General features: G+C 41.5%; 1 protein-coding gene across 1 annotated transcript in view; it reads left to right on the forward strand.

The window, feature by feature from the left end:
• Positions 1–20,832, forward strand: part of nedd4a (NEDD4 E3 ubiquitin protein ligase a) — a 30,204-nt gene extending 9,372 nt beyond the window's left edge. The window contains exons 6-29 of the mRNA XM_030089234.1: positions 8,145–8,195; positions 8,629–8,690; positions 8,807–8,909; positions 10,190–10,353; positions 10,455–10,572; positions 12,063–12,230; positions 12,526–12,609; positions 13,463–13,582; positions 13,703–13,960; positions 14,380–14,457; positions 14,580–14,634; positions 14,759–14,817; positions 14,922–14,987; positions 15,076–15,305; positions 15,511–15,632; positions 15,723–15,793; positions 15,880–15,975; positions 16,079–16,152; positions 16,242–16,302; positions 16,391–16,450; positions 16,543–16,650; positions 16,777–16,873; positions 17,063–17,135; positions 17,288–20,832. Coding sequence (XP_029945094.1) covers positions 8,145–8,195; positions 8,629–8,690; positions 8,807–8,909; positions 10,190–10,353; positions 10,455–10,572; positions 12,063–12,230; positions 12,526–12,609; positions 13,463–13,582; positions 13,703–13,960; positions 14,380–14,457; positions 14,580–14,634; positions 14,759–14,817; positions 14,922–14,987; positions 15,076–15,305; positions 15,511–15,632; positions 15,723–15,793; positions 15,880–15,975; positions 16,079–16,152; positions 16,242–16,302; positions 16,391–16,450; positions 16,543–16,650; positions 16,777–16,873; positions 17,063–17,135; positions 17,288–17,390 — 2,481 coding nt within the window. The 3' untranslated portion in view covers positions 17,391–20,832. The remainder of the gene's footprint in view (positions 1–8,144; positions 8,196–8,628; positions 8,691–8,806; positions 8,910–10,189; positions 10,354–10,454; positions 10,573–12,062; positions 12,231–12,525; positions 12,610–13,462; positions 13,583–13,702; positions 13,961–14,379; positions 14,458–14,579; positions 14,635–14,758; positions 14,818–14,921; positions 14,988–15,075; positions 15,306–15,510; positions 15,633–15,722; positions 15,794–15,879; positions 15,976–16,078; positions 16,153–16,241; positions 16,303–16,390; positions 16,451–16,542; positions 16,651–16,776; positions 16,874–17,062; positions 17,136–17,287) is intronic.
• Positions 20,833–20,926: the final 94 nt, after the last annotated feature.

Raw genomic sequence — 20,926 nt, forward strand, 5'->3', positions numbered from 1 at the left:
AGTGAGAGGCCCCGAGCAGATGTAACAGTTTACCAGAGCTTCACTCTGTCATGCAGCGTGGATCACTGCTGTGGTGTTTTGTTTTTTGTTTTCCTGAAATGATAAACAGGAACGAGGTGGCTACAGAAGATAAGAGTTGTTTAATATTAGTCCATCTGGATCTTGAGGAACTTCCACAAAGCTAAAATAAAAATTGGATCGGAAGCGGAAGCTGGATCTCTCATGCGAACTTTTGTTATTTTTTTAAGAGGATATCCTTAAAGGGGCAAGGAAAAGGCTTTGCTCTAGTTTCAAAGGTTGTGTGTTTGGGTCATGTCTCCAAACAGAACCACTGACCTCCTCTGAGTAAAAGCTGAGATCAGCCTGGAGAGGAATGTAGGTTGTCACCAGAGCTATTTTGGCAATGTACAGCCACTAATGATTGTGATCACAGAGCGTACTTCGGAGCAGTTGCTTCGCTCGCCTTTTTTCCTGCCAGCAAGTTTGATCATGCAGCTCTCAGCGGCGCTGCAGGGATTAGAGAGTTAAACGAATGGCACGGCGGCTCCGCTTGCATTTTGCGTCAAGGAGAAGCCACACGGACCCCCTGTCAGAAAGCCTCGGCAGCCATGGTGAGGAGAGAGGAGTCGGAGTGTCAGCTCACAGCCCCGCAGAGAGTCTGGCGCACAGCTCTTTCCACTTGAAGGTGACTCCTCTGTCACCAGACTATAGTCACAGTCGCTACTCTTCAGTTTTCATACCGAGGGTGAACGCCGGAGGATGTAATAAGAAGAGCGTTGTCCAGATTTCACTGCAACCCTGCGGAAAGCTCAGTGGAGACGCTAATGGCAATGTAGAGGATGGAGACTCGGGGGCTATCGAAGGAGGAGCAGGTACGGGCTCTGACGGAGGCTCATGCAGCAGCAGCATGGCCAGCGATGCCGGATACTGTAGCAGCAGCAGCATCTTTGAACCGGAAGCTCCAGAAAAACACAGGACCACCCAGGAGAGAAGTCACTTCAGCTCCAAGTCCAAGGTCCCACTGAGGAGGTGCTCCTCCCTGGTTATATTTCCAAAGAGCCCCTGCAGCACCCCACCCGCTTCCCCAGTAAGTCCAGTGGCTCTGCCTGCCCTCCCACCAGAAAAGGAGTCAAATCAGTTGTCTCTTCAGACATCTGCCGGCGAATACTCGCAAGACGACGACGAGGTGACTTGCAAAGGGTCCACCGCCACCGCGGCAGTCAGTGGCCATCGTCCTCCGAAGGGAAGCTGTCCGGCCGAGTTCAGGGACATGAAACACATGGTGCAATTTAATATTCCTTTACAGGACGAACCAAAATGCAAAATGGAGGAGAGGAGTAAGGTAATGGAACTGTCATCTGCCCTCGACAGATCAAACCGTCACTCTAGCCGAGTGCTACTGCACTTTGCCCACCAGAGACCAATCCCGTCGGGGAAAGGAGCTACGACCGACGCTCAGCACCCCAAGGGTGAACATGACGCTCACAAGAAACTGTACCGCAGTACCTCTGCTTGTTTGTTTTCTTCAGAGAAAAACCATAAGGTGTGCTCGCCAGGAAAGGGCCAAGAAAGGCCGGAGGAAAACCACTGTCATCGTGCAATACAGAGGAGCTTTTCCCTCGAGGTGCCCTACGCGAACACTGGAATTTCATGTCATGTTTCAAACCCAAAACTCAGCAGCCCTTGCTCTCCACATGTCCACATCCATTTGTCACCTTTTTGCCCAGCTAAACCACCAAGCTCCGTCACTGACGTTAACTCGGGTCACAAAGGGAATGATTCTAAAAGGACCCCTTTTGACGACACGAAGGTGAGTGCTAAGTTTCTTAACTGGAGAAAACCTCTGCTCGGTGGTTTTCAGGAAGAAACTGAAAAGTGTGAAACTTCATGTTGTGCTGAGAGGACACCTTCTCTGAAATATATTAGAATATAATCTCTCTCACCCCCACCAAGAAAACCTGACATATCAGAGCCCTTTGAGCGCAGTGGACTTGCCTTGTAATGTTGTTGAACTGGCTCAAGTACATTCCACTTTGCATTACTTGGACTGAACTGTTGACACCAGCTTTGTTATGTAATTAATAAAATCAGCGTTGGACTTTCACAAATAACATTAACTGCTTAAACTCAAAGCTGTTACAGAAAACGTAGCTATCTTCTAAACAACGTGCAGTGCTGAAAGTTTTTCCCCTCTCCTATTCAAATCCTTAAAACTGTTTACTCAAGAGTCAAGCATTGGACTCGCTGCAACACGGAGTGACATTCAGTAACTGAAAAGATCGCTGCAGCTAAGTCATGCAATTAACAAGCCCAATGTGGAGAGACTTTCAGAGGTATTTGGTTACATTACAGTGAATTCACTTCCATATCAGTTTCTAAAGAATGCCCAAACAGGAGGAAAGAGCATGTGGATCCGTTTGTCGTTGTGTGAATTTGACTTTAAAACAGTCCTCCATTTTTATTATTCTGTTAGCGCTATGAGTAATCGACTTAAGTATTTACCCAGGCTAATTTTAGTGGTGGGAAAAGCGGTGCCCCTTGCTGGTATAAATAAAGTGCCTCTGAAATATTCCCCCTGACTCCAGATAGTCTGGTGGTCTGCAGCACTGCTCTGTCAAGTGGATTCAAATTTAACAGTGTGATACGAGAGCAAGCGCTGTCATACCAGGGCCCCCCCCCAAATGTGTGTGTGCGTGTGTTTCCCAGCAAACGGCTGGTGCGTTACCTTCTCTGTGGGTCCCCCTACCAGGCAGTGTTTGTGAAGTGTCAGGTGTCAGTCGTCCACTTTGCATTTAGCGGGTTGTCAAGTAAGACACTCTTTAAGTAATTAGCCTGTCTCTTTACTAAAAACAAACAAACAAAAAAAAATGCTCCTGTAAATCTGTATTGCTATTTTTATTTTCCTCCTGCCACCAATGAAATACTCTCTTCAAAAAGTCTAATTATTTTTCACTAGAAATGACCAGCTCCACACCTTTGTATACATTTTGACTGAATGACTCACATTCAGACATGTGACCCTCAAAACTGTGTCTTATCTGAAATGACGTGGAAACAAGGGAGATGGCGATCAAAACAAATGTCCTGAGGTTTCGCAATGGAATGGAAATTTTTCGAATGCGATTTATGGCTCAATGATCTTTATACTTTGCAAAAGCTCTTCCTTTTACAGCACAGTCATGTGACACCAACAAACAGTCCGTATTTAAAATACGGACACGTGCTGCATTGACAAAACATTTCCACTCTCTTTCCTGAATAGCAAAGACAAGCCTTTTAAAGGTACAGATTTGAATTGTCATTTTCCCAGCCTAACACTATCAATTTTTCTTTTTCAAATGTTTAAAAACAACATCCATAGCATTGATTAGTTGATTATGAGTTGTGCTTTTGCTTTGTGGATGTTCTTTTTATTTTGTGAATGCACTGTGCTTCCATAAACAGATATGTTTTTTGTATGACACAGTTGTACACAGTTTCTAGATGATTACTCAAAATATTACAAATAGAAAACTATGGTTTTCAATATGATATCTTTTAATTTAAATGCCTTGAGACAAAACTCTATCTGAATCTTCATGACGCAGCAACAAATAGAAAGCTTCTCGCTGCAGAGGTGAAGGTGTCTGTCATGCTGCGTCTTATCAGCATTGCAGTCATAATACCACGTTTCCTCCCTCAAGTTAATGATCAACCGAGTGTGATCACATTACAAGTGAGGTGAAGAAGATTAAAGAAAGAAGCTTCATCTGAGCAGTCATCGGTACAGAGTGATGTTGAGACAGGGACTCCACCCAAAATTTCAGCGGTATCTCCTTGTATTTCAGCAAAAGCTTCAGAAACCTGATGAGTTCTGTGTGGCTGCCTAAGTGTTTTTTTGTAGTTGCTTTGCTCTTAATGTGTTATTCAAGTTCAGCCTCACTCAGATTCCTTCTGACACGGTAGCATGTGCTTTGCTTCCGGCATAGTGTCCCTCCTCCACATCTCACCGAATTTACCAACTGCAGAAAGGCTTAAAGACTGGATGATGGCAAGAGAGGCCCTTTTCCTCTTCTGAGAGATAAAATAGACGTCATACGTGTGTCTGTTCTCCTTTCCCCACAACGCAGCTGCCTGAAACAGCTCCATGTGGTAAAACACAACAGTGAAGCTCTGTTCTGACATCAGGTGGAGCTGCGGTTCAGGACGGGTCATCGTCACTCAGTGTGATCAGCCTGCTCCGATAACATTAGCCACGGAGCTCTTCAGAAGTTTATTTTTCACAGGCTGCTGTCCACCTGTCAAAAGTAGTTTGTCGTTGCAGACCTAAGATGGATTTCACTGCGCTCACTCCGTGGATGCCCAAACGTGTCTGTAGCCGTACAGTATGTGGTCAGCACTGCTTAATGCCACATACTAAACTGAGGTGCATTTAGTGTCACATGAACCTTCAGGGGAACTGAACTCTGAATGCACGTTTATCTCTCGTTATCTTTTCTTGGACAGCCTTGTCACATGTTCATATATGTATATATATATATATGTGTGTGTTTGTGTGTGTGTATATATATACATACATATATATATATATATGTATATATATATATATATATATATATATATATATATATATATATATATATATATATATATATATATATATATATATATATATATATATATATATATGTACACACACACACACACACACACACACACACACACACTCTGTATGTTGCTTTTGTTCCACCTCAGGCAGGGAGTTTTCTCGGAATAATGTTTGCTTCACTTCCTAGTCCGTCTGTTACACATATAAGGTAAAACACTCAGCTTTCCAAACTAGCAGGAGCAGATAGTATTAGTTAATGTTTGATTCAGTGCTGGTTTCCTGCAGACTGAGCCGAGTCATTGTTTGACCAACGGATCAATTTGTGGACCACCATATAAACAAGCTGGCAAGAATTAAATGTAACAAAGGGGAGCGCTGTCTCGATTGAAGACCCCGTGGTGTGATGACTCCTGATTATGCAACAAACTTTTTAAGTCTGAAATTCAAGCTCAGTTCACAGCAACAGAGAAGTTGAAATTTCATGTGAAAAAGTGTGAAAGGATTCTTAACGATTTAGGTCCCTTTTCCAATTAAAAGTGTGAAATACACTTGAAATATGAGTGTTAGATGTTTTTGAAGTTATGGAAGATGTCAATAAGGATACTTTTATGTAATGGGTGGCAGTTGAGTTTTAGTAGTTACTATGACTGTATTTTGGCTCTGTTGGTTGGAATGAGGAACTTTCCTGGTGACTAATCCCTCAATGCACTACCTGGTGGTAAGTAGTGATATTACAAATCAGAATATGTGTTGGTGGTTGGCTAACTTGTTAGCTACACAAGCATTTAAGTATATGATGTTGATGTCTTTGTGGTTTGGGATTTGTTCTTCAAAATAACATTTTCTTACTGAACCCAATTAGACCAAACTCAGTTGTGCTGCATTTGGGGTTTTTTTTTTTTCTTGCACATTATATTCTTCCGCTATGATTAAGGCCTAGATACTCCAGACACCAAGACTAGTTAAATAATACTCTGAGCTAAACAATGTCGACATAGTTTAAGACAGGACAATGAAGTTGAGCTTCAAGTTTTCATTAAACCTAATTACTCTGTTGCTAAACTGGGAGAGTTTATATCTTCATATTATGGAAACTTGTATTTTACCATAACTTTTTGGAATAAATTAAAGCTGTTTTTTTACGTGACCACAAATACTGTGTATATATTTTGCAGTAATATATGCTGTCCACTTGATCTCCAGTCGGTGGCTTTTGTCGGAGTCTAAACATCACACAGACATATCCAAACTGAGTTTATTAATATTCTGTTAGCTGTAATTTTTAAATAAACACAGATGGTAGTGAGGATATTAGCGAGTCTTTTTCATCTCAACAGTAATGACGGTGCTTCATTTCAAAGCTGTTGTTTGAATGACATGAGTTTTATCAGGGATATAAAGGATCTGATGTTCACAAAGACATATAGCCTGTCTGATGTTCCCGGCTGTAAGGGCAGGACGCAGGCGGCCTCCATCTATATTTGTTCACGTAAACACTCTGTACTTCTGTCAGACAGTTTGACCTGCTCCGGGTGTTAATTTGGTCCCAAAGCTGACTCCCGCTGCGCGGTGTGTTCGCCTTCAGCCGCCCGCTTTTCAGACTCTAACCACCAAAACAAAAGGCACGCAGTGAATCTGCCAAGTGGTCAAAGTTAAGACGCTTTATCTGCCAAATGTTATAAAGTTTTAACCCCTGTATCGCCGGCGATAACACTAAACCGCTGCTCAGGAGTGGGCTGATGAACACACACCTCTCTGCATTATACGCTAAACGCAGTGCAGATCAAGTGAGACGACTCTTATTGTTTGAAGGAGGGTATTAGAGCAGTTTTTCTGCTGAGACGTAGTGGGACAGTGTTACCTGCTTTATCTGATTTAACAGAAAGGAAAAAAAAACAACAACTTGCACTTCTTAAAGGATATAAATCTCCTACTATGATTAACTAATGATTCTTTGACACTGTAGCTTTTCTTTTCCTTCCTGTTGTGTTTGTTACCAAATATCAGTTGTGGTCATCCAGCTAAAACATTTCAAGTGGATTTCATTTCCTTTTAATTTTCATGTTATGAAAATGAAGGGGGAGAAGACACAGTATGTGAAAATATTTTATTTCATAAGATCAGATGGTCTTTTCCTGTATTTAATGAGAAACCATTACAACAAATAAAAAACTGGAAGTCTTCTATTGATTATTTTAGTTTTTTGTTTGTTTGTTTTTTGAGACGATGGTGCCTCACTAGTGGTAGCATATTACAGGAGCGCTGATCCCTTCCTTATGGAGCCGCTCACTGTTGCGTAACAAATTCACACCGCTTCTTATATATTTGTTGACCTGTGAGCTGCTATAGCATGTAAATCCCCCCTGAGTGAGATGAATAACATGACCTTATGAGTGGAAACTATCTAGTAAAACAATGAACTTTCAACAATTTGCTGACATTTTTATTTTTTGAGATGCACCTGGAATTCAGATTTGAGACGTTCCCTGACCATAATAAGAAAAGACAGACGCGAGTCCTTTTATATTTAGAAAAATGAAATAAAACATTGCCTTTATCAATATCAAACACGGTGATGTGTTGGGAGGGATCAAGGATATATGTGCTGGCTGTTTCTACACACTTCTGATCTATGCTGGTAAATTATGAAGGCGAGGTTAATATGATCCAGTTTTGTTTCGCTTTGAAGACTGTATGAAAGTATTAATTCCCCTGATTTTTCTGCTGGGACGATTGGATAGCTCTTCATTTATATGTTTATCAAGCCAAGTTATTACATGGTATAATGTCAAATGTCTGATGACTTGTAATAATGGGAGTCTTTTTTTCAATCTGCATCCAATAGAAATGCCTCAGTGCGTTTCCTCTGCACAGCAGCAGCACCAAACACTGACAATCTCTTTATATTTTCTCTTTAGAATGCATCAAGTTGATGTGCTGCAAGAAATGCTTGTGGAGGAATATAGGTTTCAGGTGTACTTGACAAAAAACAGTTTTTTTTATGTTGTAGAAATGTGGTTTGAGATGGACCTTTACTGGTGGCTCTTCATAAAGGAAAGCAGAGTATTTTGAATATGTCTATAACCAAGTGTGTGGGATTTGGTTACAAAAAGCATGATCAAGAAAGGTTTGGGAAAATTTTTGTCACAATAAAGTTACAATAGTTGTTTTGGGGAAACTGTTATTGTTTCTCCTCTCCAGGGGTCAAAAATGACCAAACAGTCCTAAAACTGATTTTATTGATGAGTATCACTGAGTCAGAAATGTATAACTATCTAGTTTGGACAAACTTCGCTCAATTCAAGCATGGCTATAAGATTGCATTTTAAAAAGTATGTAAGTTAATTAAGATCGATGTGAAAACCTTTTTTCCAACGTTAAGGGTCACAGTTTCATGAGTTTACTTGTGGGTTCTGAGGATCAATCATGCCTGAGCCAATCCTCTGTTAAAATCAATCCTTTCTCTGTTGCTGTATGTCGGAGGCCATGATCATGTCATGACACTGGTGTGTGTGTGTGTGTGTGACTCCCTCTCTCTCTCTCTCTTTTCCACCAGACTCGTGATGACTTCCTCGGACAGGTGGACGTCCCTTTAAATCAGATCCCAGTGAGTGCTTGGTCGCTGTACAATGTGTACAGTTGTGTACCGGCGCCTTGTGACCGCTGCAGCTTCACGTGGCTCCATTTGTTTCACTGAGGGTTTTACTGTTCCAGCTCTCGACCTCAATCTCACCCATGTCACCGTGTAAACATAAACACGCTCGCCCTCATTCTGCTGCCTGTTCCACATCGCTGTGATTAGTTTTGGAAACACAGTTGGTCGTGTTTATGTTGCAGTCCGGCTTTTGTTTTATTATAAATACGACACCTACAAATTAGCCCTCATGGTTCATTGTCACCACCACTACATACAGACGTGTTTTAAATGATTCACTGTGTCTGTGGTGCGGCGTCCGGCTGCACATTTATTCATTCAGTTGTCAAGTTATGAAGCATTGGAAGATTTTTTTCCTTTTATTGTGTTGTTTTTGTTTTCTCAGACAGAAAATCCTAACACAGAGAGACCATACACATTCAAGGATTTTCTGCTCCACCCACGGAGGTTGGCATGGTTTTATTTCATCTGTTTTACATTTCATCTTTTTCGTCTGTTTGGTCGTATTCTTTTTCTTCACCCCCATCCTCCAAGCTTTGAAATGTTTCGTTGTTGTCGTGCAGCCACAAGTCCAGAGTCAAAGGTCATCTCCGTCTCAAGATGACCTATCTGCCAAAAAACTCCGGTTCAGAGGAGGAGACGGCCGATCAGACTGAGGAGACGGATGTAAGTCAGTGCTGAGCCAGATTTCCCGTCACCCTCACTCCTCTTGTTTTAATCAATGAGCCTCAGTGTGAAGTCAGCCGTCGCTGACATAAGAACATCTAAATGATGTTTTACAGACTTTGTTTGGAGTTTCTATTGTCCTTAAACCACAGTTGCATATCAATCATCTCTTTTTTTTTAAAATTAATTTATTCAGTATTTAATCACCAAAATAGAAATAAAAATACTTTTATCAATGTGTTTATGTAAAAAGGCTCTGACAGAGTTAGACTATTTAACACACATTGTCTTTTCCCCACCTGTTGGCTTCGCTTGGTGTCTGAACACAGAGGTGTTATTCATCCGCCAGCAGCACAGCCTCTTTCAAATAGTGTCAGACAGCTGCTGAGCTGCTGGCTCACACGCCCGCACGAATGGATCAGCAGTCGCTGGCTTGTTGGGTTTAAGATGGCGAGGTGGAAAACATATCATCCAACACTCGTAAACACCGGCAGAACCAAACTGAAGCTCTCAGGGAAGACAGCCTGCAAAGTAATCAAACTATTTTCAGTGTCTTGTATCCGTGTGTTTGAGATAACTGCTGATTTTACCCACAAATTCTCAGTTTAATAAAGAAACGTTTATTTAATTATTCATTGATTGAAAACGAGGGAACCCTCCCCGTGAATGTGAAAGTGAAAAAGAAAAAACGCCAACACTACGTACAGTATAATCTTATTGCAAAACAGTCGTTAGCGAAAACTTTTCCATTTCCGTTTGATTGGCTGAACATTACTGGACAGAATCAATATCGTGATGATTGTATTGCTTTCTTTCTAGCAGTCAGCCGATGATTGATGGTCGTCTGTCTGAGGACAGATCGCTGTGTTCAGTGTCCTCTAAACATTCTTTTAAATAAGGAATCAACAAGTATCAATATGTGTCCAATTTATTGAACAGTTCGTGTAATGAATACTGAAGAAAGCAAATTAATTCCAGTTCGTTAATTTCTGTGGCGTTTTGTTCTTTAATGATAACAATAATCTCATTGAAGAGCCAAGTATAAACTTGTTGCTTGTTTTCAATGATGCAACAGTTCCTAAAGTTGTTTTAGCAAATCTTTTGGCTTCTTCTCGTGCTCAGAGGCCTGGAGGCTTCAGCTCTGGCTCGTATCATACTTTGTGAATGGTTTCCTCCTCCTCCGTCTTGATGCTTGCTCTTATATATGTTCTATTAAGATATCTTCTACCCTCCAAGGGCCTGGCTGGGAGTGTGAGCCTCTCTGTGTTTGTGTTGTGCAGCCTGGCTGGGAGCTCCTGGAGTCTCAGGACATGTCGGGTCCCAGACAGAGCCAGCTGCTGCCTCCTCTGCCCCCTGGCTGGGAGGAGCGGCAGGACAACCTGGGGAGGATCTACTTCGTCAACCACGAAAACCGAACCACGCAGTGGCAGCGTCCCACCGCACAGTGCGCCATCTCCACTCTCTCCAGCAAACTCACGTTTCTTCTTTGTTGGTGTATTCCCAGTATGTGAGACCCTGTGTGTGTTTCTGTCTCCCCTAAAACAGGGACGGTAGTTTGGAAGTTCAGCAGAGCCAAAGCAACAACCGAGATGTGGAGCAGGCTTTCATTACGCGCAGACAGATCTCAGACCACGATGAAAACGCCACGCAGGAGTCTCCCGAGGTAATCCCTCCGTTTCTTCATGTTGTGTGTGAAAGTTTTCAAAACTATCTCGAGTTTTCCACTAAACAGACAATATAGAGATTTCAAGCAATGGTTTGTACGTATGTTGGGTGTTCATGGTGAGTGTTCGTCCTCAGTTTGACAGTCAGTTATAGTCTTATGAATATTGTTTTAGTTGGCGTGCTGCTTATTCTTCATTTGCTGTACTAATGGCAGAAAAGTTTCACTCTGAATGTGAGATTGGTGACGGTCCTTTTCAGCAATAAAAGCAAACTCTTGTATTCCCTGCAGGCAGTGCTCTGCTCTGGTCTGAGAATACAGCATGAGCGTGGTCAGCCCTCCATCTTCAGCTGAAAACCACACACAAACAGCAGCAGTCTTGTTTTCTGACATTCCTCAGTTTGACATGGCTCATGTATGGGTCGTAACACTGCCCACACTGAAGAGTTTACAGATACCAAGTCAAGTTGTATGATGCTGAACTTCAGTCGGGGAAAATCCAGCATTTCATTTTTTACTTCTTTTCTGGAGGAGAAAATCTTCTCGATGCCCTGTCAGATGTGTGAAACCAACAGATGACTGATCTATATAGAACTGTTCATAATTTGTTGTTTTCCTTGTTTTATTTGCTCTAATCACACACTGGTTTACAGCTGCAGCAGTCACACTTAAGATGGTGAACGTAGCGTGATGTTGAGCGGGTAAAAAGTGAGACATTTGCCCCAGTAGATCGTAGATCCAGAGAGCAGGGGGCGGAGAGTGGGTGCCGAGCTTCATCCTGTGGCTTGAAACTTGACTCCAGATGAAAATGAATGTGTTTCCTGGGTGTGTGTTGCTTCATCTTTTCCATATCAAGTCGATCGCTGATATTATGGCTGTCTTTGTTTGCAGCGTGTTTCTACTGCACAAAAATGGGAGGAAAAGGCTGTTGCTGTGATTAAACAATATAAAAACGGACTGCTTCTAAAACTGCAGCCAAAGAAATGTGCACAGATGTGTCAGCAGATGTTGGAACCAGGTGTTGATGGGGGATTTTCTACGGTGCTCTTCTGGCTGGTGTTTTTCTCATAAACATTTGAGAAAATCCACTTAACAAACTCACTGAAAGGTTCATTATAACATCGATATCCCAGTGGTTTCAGCTGTAAATACACACACACTTACTGACCTTCAGGTCTCCTAACAGTTTGATAAACATGGCTGTTACATTTCTTCAGGATTTCGCAGACAAACATTGTAAATAAATTGTGAAACGGGATATCTGGTTTGATTGTTCAGCTGAATTCCTCATCAGGATGAAAGCTGTCCGCTCGGTTCTCATGGAAATGTTGGGAAAACAAAACAAAAAACAAACAGAAACCTTCTTCACCTATGCACAAAAATAAGAACTTAATATTTGGTTTTAACTTTAACTTTAACTTTAATCAAATAAACCGTCAAGTTTGGCCAAACTGCTGTTGATCATTTTGTTTTTTTTTCTCATCTTCCAGAGCTGGGAGATCATCGCCGACGACGAATGCACCTTGTACCACAACAACAACAACCAGCTGGCGTCTCCTTCGTCCCACGCACCCGCGGAGATCCAGCCGTGCTGCGACGGGGTGAACATCATGCACATTTCAGGGGCCACAGCTGGCGAGCAGCGCTCCTCGCAGACGGTGAGTCACGCTCCGTGCATTGCAGTCGCTGCGTATCAGAGGAAGTGGCTCAGATTCAAGTAGAAGTGAGTGAACGGAAGCTGCAGGGGAAGTGGAAATGCAAACACATTAACCCTTCATCAGGCATATTTGGTAGCTTGTTGCAGTTCTATCAACTGTGTTGGATTTCTGAGACGATTATTAAATATTATGTAAAATACAAGCAAGATATACTGTATGTAAAATTGGATTCTTTAAAGTGTGAAGAATGTACTTTCCCAGTGTTCATTTTCGTCATCCTTCCTCTTTGTTGCAGGATCATGTTAGTAATTCACGCCATTCCAGTCTCAGAGGAAATGCCCACAATTCAGCTGCAGAGGAACATCCTGCGAGTCCTGTGGTGAGTATTTCCCTCACTGTTGAAACCACTTCTCCTAAGTTTTTTTCCATGCTGGTGCTTTCTGCTTCAATGCACACAGTAGAATTCATAACAGAAATGTAAAGAAAAAACTCAAAATACTCACATTACTATGATTAAGTACTCTTTTTATGTTAGTTTTTGAAGTATGAGAATGTACAACATTGAGTGTTGATGACTGACGTCACAACTTGAATGACGCTTTTTAACCAACAACTTTATTTAAAAGAAGGATCTCCCGATTTCAGTGCATATTTATTTACTGTATTTTTTTATATCCATTGTTGTGTGTCTGCTGATTGTGCTATGAATGCCGTTGACAACAAAACTAATCTTCCAGTAGTCATAAAAACCTGTGTTACAAATAATCTAACTTCTGTTAGATTATTTGTAACAAGAGTGTAATGCTATCAAGGACACTTGAAGCGTTGTCATCATTCTTGTACTCAGGTGAAAAATCAAGTTTAACTGTACTCTAAATTAGATGATTGCAATAATATAATTAGTTGTAACCTCAGATAGTACTGGTCTCCAGTTGTTGTTGGTGCAGCAAGTTGCTGTCAAGTCTGACAGATTGACAGTTTTATTCCCATATCTGCTTCTCATCCTGAACCTCAGACCACTGACAGGCCTTTGCTGTCGTCGAGTGAGTGAATGTGACTGATGTGTAAATGGAGCTGAAGCTGGTGCCACATTAAAATGTGCAAGAAATATTAAATTCCTTTGATTTTTTTTTTTTTTAACATGTAACCCAACGCTGATGATATCCAGCAACTTGACTGTTCTTTTTGGGTAATCATCCATGTGTTTGCTTTATTTCTTTATTATTGAATAGTTGCTTGCGACCTCAGCGGGGTTGCCTGCAGGCTGGGAGGAGAAGCGGGACAGCAAGGGAAGGCGCTACTACATCAACCACAACAGCCGAACCACGACATGGACACGACCGCTCCTCCAGGTCTCTCATCGATCAGCTGCATTTTTTTTTATATTTCTATCACTGCTGTTGTTCCGTTGCATGAACTCCTGCTCCTAATTCCATATGTCTTCTTAAACTAAATTGCTCATTGTTGGACAGAGAACCTCAGAGGCAGCAGCTCCAGCCCAGCCGCCAGCAGCAGCGGCGGCGGCGGCACCGGCAGCACAAAGCAGTGCGGGTTCGTCTCAGAGCGCCACTCCACCACAGCTGCCTTTGTCCCCCGAGGACTCTCCTCTCCACACGCCGAGTCCTGAAGCCACGGCCGAGTCCGGCTTTCTGCCCGCTGGCTGGGAGGTTCGCAGCGCTCCCAACGGACGACCTTTTTTCATCGACCACAACACAAAGACGACTACCTGGGTAATAATTATTAGAAAAAAAAACTATAAGTAGATTCCTGTCAAAAACCAAGATGTTGATCTGAAAACAGTTTTTTAATAACACTTCTGTTTATGGACATTAATGAAACCTTAAAATGAGCGATTAGCTGTCAAGGAGGTTTTTAAGGCCATGACTGCTGCACAGGTGGAAAAAAAGCTTGTTGGGTGACGCTGATGACGTGTGATTGAGACAACAGGCTGCAGTCTGAGAAAACAGGGTGTGAGGAGACTCCCGAAGTGTCGAAAAGAAAAGACTCCAGGGTTTGTTTGGACAAACAGAACCTACAGTTTGTTTTCAGGCCCCTGCAGTGTACGACTCACAGCGTGTATATCACCGCCGGCCCTTATGCAAGCGTTTCCTCTGGCACTCACACACACACGTTTGTGTTCTCTGAACAGGAAGATCCCAGGTTGAAGATTCCAGTGCACATGAGGAGGACTGCCTCTCTCGACCCCAATGACCTGGGTCCTCTGCCGGTAACTTCATCCACTGCTGAAAACCTGTAAAAATGAATCGGAAGACAGTGTGTCACAGTGTAAGTTCTTTTCAGAGCTTGTGTTGCTGTCGTCTTAAGTCTGTCTGATTTGTTTGTTTCCAGCCTGGATGGGAGGAGAGAGTTCACTCTGACGGGAGAATATTCTACATTGATCACAGTGTGTATATCTATTGAGTTCATTCAAATAATGACATTGATTTTATTCAAACTGACTGTGCATGTTGGAGCATCTTATCAACAAATTGATAGACGGCTCTGCTTTCTCTGCTTTTCTCTCTCAGACACCAAAACCACCCAGTGGGACGATCCCAGGCTACAAAACTCTGCTATAACTGGACCAGTCAGTATTCAGTTTATTTCTTACTAACGTAGCTCTGTCACAGACACGGCACGAGGTCAGAAGTGTTTTTCCCGCCCCTGAACGCCGTTCTCTGTTGACCACAGGCAGTGCCTTATTCCCGAGACTATAAACAGAAGTATGAATACTTCAGAAGGAAGCTGAAGAAACCGGTGAGTTTCCTCGTGCGGCAGCTGTTCCTCTCAGATCGTCACCTTTGACCTCTGAAGGATGACTCGCCGCTTCGCGTTCTCGTTGCAGGCCGACATCCCAAACCGCTTTGAGATGAAGCTGAGACGCAACGCCGTCTTCGAGGACTCGTACCGACGCATCCTGTCGGTGAAGAGGCCCGACCTGCTGAAGGCTCGACTGTGGGTGGAGTTTGAGGGCGAGAAGGGTCTGGATTACGGCGGCTTAGCCCGGGAGTGGTTCTTCCTCATGTCCAAGGAGATGTTCAACCCTTATTATGGACTCTTTGAGTACTCTGCCACGTGAGTCCCAGACGCCGCTGTCTTTTTGGCTTGCTGTTCCCGCACTCGTGTCATATGTAACCAGAGGCCTCTGGGACCGGGGTCGCCCTCCCTGTTGGCTCGGACTTCCTGTTGTTTTTCGTCGCTGTTTGAGAGAAAATGTGAACAACCCATAGTAGTGTCAGTTTATGACATTCTTTTAAATGTGGTAATATTTGTCTTTCAGGGACAACTACACTCTGCAGATTAACCCCAACTCAGGTTTATGTAACGAGGACCACTTGTCCTACTTCAAGTTCATCGGCCGCGTGGCCGGCATGGCCGTGTATCACGGCAAGCTCCTCGATGGTGAGAGACGCCCGGTGAAACACACATTATGGAAAGTTTCAGACATTTTGAAGGTGTGAGCGGATCCTGACGTCTCTGTCTTCTTCCAAGCTTTCTTCATTCGGCCTTTTTACAAGATGATGCTACAGAAGCCAATCATCCTCCAGGACATGGAGTCTGTCGTGAGTAATCACAATATTCAGGAATTCAAATGTCTACATGGAACCAGTGTTGAATCTTTGATTGGCTCTGCCGCTTTTCCCTTCAGGACAGTGAATATTTCAACTCACTGATGTGGATTTTGGAGAATGACCCGACAGATCTGGATCTGATGTTCACCATCGACGAGGATCTGTTTGGACAGGTTTGTCAGCATTTTCTTTTTGATGCTGATGTTTCACTAGTTCCTCGATGTTTAAGTTACTCTCTGTAAAACTGACACCTTATATCTGACCCTCACTGTTCAGACTCACCAGCACGAACTGACGCCGGGCGGAGCAGAGATCGTCGTCACTAATGAAACCAAGAAGGAATACATCCAGTAAAGAACAGAGCTCCTCACTGAAAAGAGAACTGATTTATCTTGTTCTCGTCATGTCTTAATGCTGATCTGTTGTTTGTGTTTGACAGTCTGGTGATGCAGTGGAGGTTTGTGAACCGAGTCCAGAAGCAGATGACTGCTTTCAAAGATGTAAGTTTATTTTCTATGATAATGACAGACCCTCACTACTCGTACATGCAAGCATGTGTCAAAATCTGGCTGATCTTTTGTGTTGTAGGGATTTTTTGAGTTGATTCCACAAGATCTGATCAAGATCTTTGACGAGAATGAGCTGGAGGTGAGTTTGTAGTTGATTTGATGCACAGAATAGGATCCAGTTAAGATTTCCTTCATAGCTGATCCGTCTTCCTGCTTTCCCTTCCCTGACAGCTGCTCATGTGTGGCCTTGGAGATGTGGACGTGAACGACTGGAGGGCCAACACCAAGTACAAGAACGGCTACAACTCCAACCACGTAGTCATCCAGTGGTTCTGGAAAGTAAGACAGCTTTCAGCAACAGAAGACGATAAAGGAGTTGTTGTCTGACCCTGCTTGAATTTTTTTTTTTTTTGAAGTAGCTTTGTTTCAGCGATTCAGCTGCTGGTTTTCTGTGTGTTGCTGCAGACGGTGCTGGTGATGGACGCAGAGAAGAGAATCCGACTCTTACAGTTTGTGACGGGAACATCGAGAGTCCCGATGAACGGTTTTGCTGAACTCTACGGTAAAATAACACAGTCCGTCTGCATTACTGCTTTCAGTTTGTGAGTCAGCTGTACTTACATTCTCATTATTCAGGACTGGTCTAAACAAATGTCCTTCTCTGCCTCTAGTTTTTCACAGTTTCATAATTTTTTTTAATTTCAGTTGTAATTATGTCGTCTTCGCTCTTTTTATCGCTTTTATTATTCAGGGTCTAACGGACCACAGCTGTTCACCATCGAGCAGTGGGGCACACCTGAGAAACTTCCCAGAGCCCACACATGGTGAGACGCAGTGTGATCATGGAAATGTAGCCTGAATATAATCTATTATTTTATAGGATCACATGTGATTCCTGTTTTGTTTAATACTCCTGATTTCTGGAAATTCCTTTCTGTTTTTCCATGTTTTTTTTTCTTGAAACTTTTCCTTACAGCTTCAACCGGCTGGACCTTCCTCCGTACGAGTCTTTCGAGGAACTGAGGGAGAAACTTCACATCGCCATCGAGAACGCCCAGGGCTTTGACGGGGTGGATTAGAGCGTGCGGGTGGTCGCAGGAAGCCCAGATGACATGACTGCCGCCGGAGCGAAGCCGGGCTGCGGGACATGGTGACGTTGATGAGGAAAAACAAGCTGTGCGTCAGATTCGGGGTCTTAACTCGTCAGCTGTGTGACACGTGAAGGACAGTCACACCACCCTCGCTCTGGTCCTCTGCTTAGACAGACGTTTGAGAAAGAACTTTCAGTCTGGAGTGAATGAGGTATTTCTATATCGCTCCGCATGTTCTGAAGTTTACAAATCAGGTTTTCTTATTTGATTCTTTATAAGTCGCTCCAAGATGTATTCACTTTTACTCGTTCAGCTAAAATGCCTAAATATGTAAAGAACTTGATTCTTTGAAAAAAAAAGATGATAGAAATCAATGTGAATGCAACCTGTACAGTATCGGACCGAAACTTCAAACCTTAAAGAGTCGTTGTTTTCATGTGCTTTGAATTTAAATCTTTTTATATGTAGTGCCTCAGCCATCCTGGAGAATTTTTCAGTGTGGTTCTGTTGCTTGAAAACTAACCGTCTTTCCAGTATAGAGATCAATTCTTCCTATTGTTCTGCTGTTGGAATGTTTTGTTCCAATGCATCCTGGAATTAAAATCGATTTGTGAAGGATTGTAACTTTGTATTAGTCACTCTGACACTCACATGAGGCAAAACATTTATTGTGACACAAACAATAAAAGCAAATAGAATGCCAATCTACGTATCAAATCTGCAAATACGAGTGTTAATACCTCTCTTTTATTAATTGAAAATGTGTTGTTAATATCAGATTAATATAAATCAGGTTCAAAGTGTGGAAGAATGAAGCCCCTCTCACAAAGCCTGATCCACCTGTGCTCCCAAATCTGACACGACACAAGCTGTGTTTCTTTTGAAGAATTTTGAATGTTTTCACATTTTCACAATATTATTATTATTGATGGCTGTTGAGATCCAGTGGAAATAAAAAAGCACAACTCTTGTTAGGATAATAAGACATCTATAAAGTCTTTTCACATAGTCTACAACTGTCATATCTGTTACACCCACAGTTTTGTACTAAAGCTTATTTTATCATTTTATAAATAGTCTCCATGACTCTCATAATAAATTTACTTTAAAAAAGTGTGTTTTAATAATAGAATTATTTATTTTACCCCTACTTATTTGCTTTTTTTATTGTGATTTTTTTTCTTAGAAAATTAGATATTTAAAATGCTGTGAAAATACCATTTTGATCAAACGACTTTTTCACCTTTTAAACAGCATTCCTAGTTGGCAGTATTTTTTTTCCACCTTACCTGTTACTAATCGTCTCTTTCCCATATTTTGCCTTTAGTTGGCCAAAGTCCTGGTCTGACAGTGAAAAATTAAGAAATAGTATGTGAGTCAAATTTTTCATCCCTCTTCTGACATTAAAATCTGGTTGGAGACATTAATCCACAGACAAAATGCACCAAAAATATAACATTCAAGGCCAGCTAGGTGGGCCTGAAGGGCCTGTCTTATTTGTGGTGGAGATGACGGTGCTTCTTGACATGCTCAAGAGCTTGGCTTACAATGTCAAACATCTGTTTTCACCTCTCTCAAATTTCACCTCTGTTCTCTTTTCAGGGATGATTGATATGTTGCAGAATCTCAGTTTATAAAGCATTTTGATTCTGATGTAATTTTAGTGATTTGGACTGATTTGTTTGGTCCGTTAGCAGTCAAGATAAATGACTGTTTAAATTGCAGTTTATGATGCTGCAAAGCAGAATGAACTCTTTACAATGGTAAATAGTTTTCAAAAGATACTGTACAGCTTGGCATTACAGCAGGGCCACGGGTTGCAATAATCAAACACTGTGACAAAGTTGTTCCATTAAGCCCAACATGAGAATGAAGAAAAAAAAAGTGACTTATGATGTGTCTCTACTGCAATTTATATCAAATATGAGTGTTCAGCCCGCTTTGAAATATGTCAGTGAACCACCTGGAGGGGAGAAAAAAATCTAACAACTTTATTCTATTTAATTTTCACCTTCTTTTTTTTTTTTTTTTTTTTTTCCATTCCACTGCATCAGAAAACAGTAGATCCCAAATGTGGACTTCAGCAGCAGCAAATGTGCAGGTTAAATACAATTTGAGTGACTGTAGTTAAACTCATAATTATTATGGTAGTGATGTACCAATACCAGGACCAGAAAAAGATGAACTCGTCATACTGTTCGTCTCCATGTGGTCCACCGATCCAAAGAAACTGTGTGCAGACTGTGTTGAAACCCGCTGTGTAAATGTACATACTGACATCAGATCACTGAAAACTACTTGATTTTTGAGGTAATCAAATAGCTTATAAATATATTGAACATGTAAGGATAATGTTAAATGTACAATGCTAAGTGCATTTCTTGTCAGGACTGTGAAAGTCACAAACGGTTGGCAAAAAGGCTAAAAAGCAACCTTCGCTGTTCAGTCAAGTTCAACACTGATCACATACCAGAAGATTAAGCCTTGTGTCTTCACATTATATCTCCTAACCATTAGGTTTGTATAAAAACAAAACAGACAAACTGACTTTACACAGTTTCAGTACCGTATGGTAAATATATTTGTTTCCTTTTGTCATTGAATGATAACAGCTTGTGTTCTTCTACTTAGCAAGAGTGTCTAATTGCAGTACAGTGCTCTATTTTAAAGAGTGCAACTTTAAAAGTTGTTTTGTTGGTTGTCAAAATTGTGTACAGATTAATGTTTTCAAAATGAGTAATCGCTCGTGATGCCTTTGTAAGAAAGTAACTGTACTTAAAGCAGGGGTTTTAACATTTTCTGAATGGTGAAACACGTGTTTACACTACCTGCCATGTTTACAGGTCGGTGATAAAGGAAGAAGTTGTGGGTTGGTTCTTGTCTCTGACAACACAATTTTATACTTATGCTTTTATAAAGTGAAGCACTTTGTTGATATTGATGAGTCTTACTTCTTCTAAACTGTCTGAATCTTTGCTAATCTGTCAACTGCCGACTGCTTCAATCACTCTTTAAGAACACGATCGTATGCTTCAAGTGCACATGTGTTAAAGTGTTTACATGTGAACATTGCTGAAAATAAGCACATTCTCTTCTTTCGCTTGTATTTAAAAATAAATACCAAGGCCACCATTTGTAACATGTCTAGAGTTCTATTATGGTAAAAAATGTTCTGATCTCTGAATGAAAGTACTGTTATATATGTATTGTCTCCATAAGAATAATTAATACATCAACACTTCATTTCTGAAATATAATTTTTTTTGTTGTTGTTATATCATTGTAACACCTATAAGTGCATTACAACAATAGCATACATGCAACATATTTATATGACAATTTAAAGGGTGAAATGAAATGGAGCTGTTGAAATGCATAGCTCAATAAACTGATTATAAATATATTGAAAATAAACAAATATAAAAGCAAATATCAAGTGTGTTTTGCATACTTTGCAGTTCTTCTGTTGATGTGACCAGTCCAACGACCTGTCCACCTTAAAACTGACAATAACAGTGTTCAGT

The sequence above is a fragment of the Salarias fasciatus genome, chromosome 1, assembly GCF_902148845.1.
Source record: "Salarias fasciatus chromosome 1, fSalaFa1.1, whole genome shotgun sequence".
Lineage (NCBI taxonomy): Eukaryota > Metazoa > Chordata > Actinopteri > Blenniiformes > Blenniidae > Salarias > Salarias fasciatus.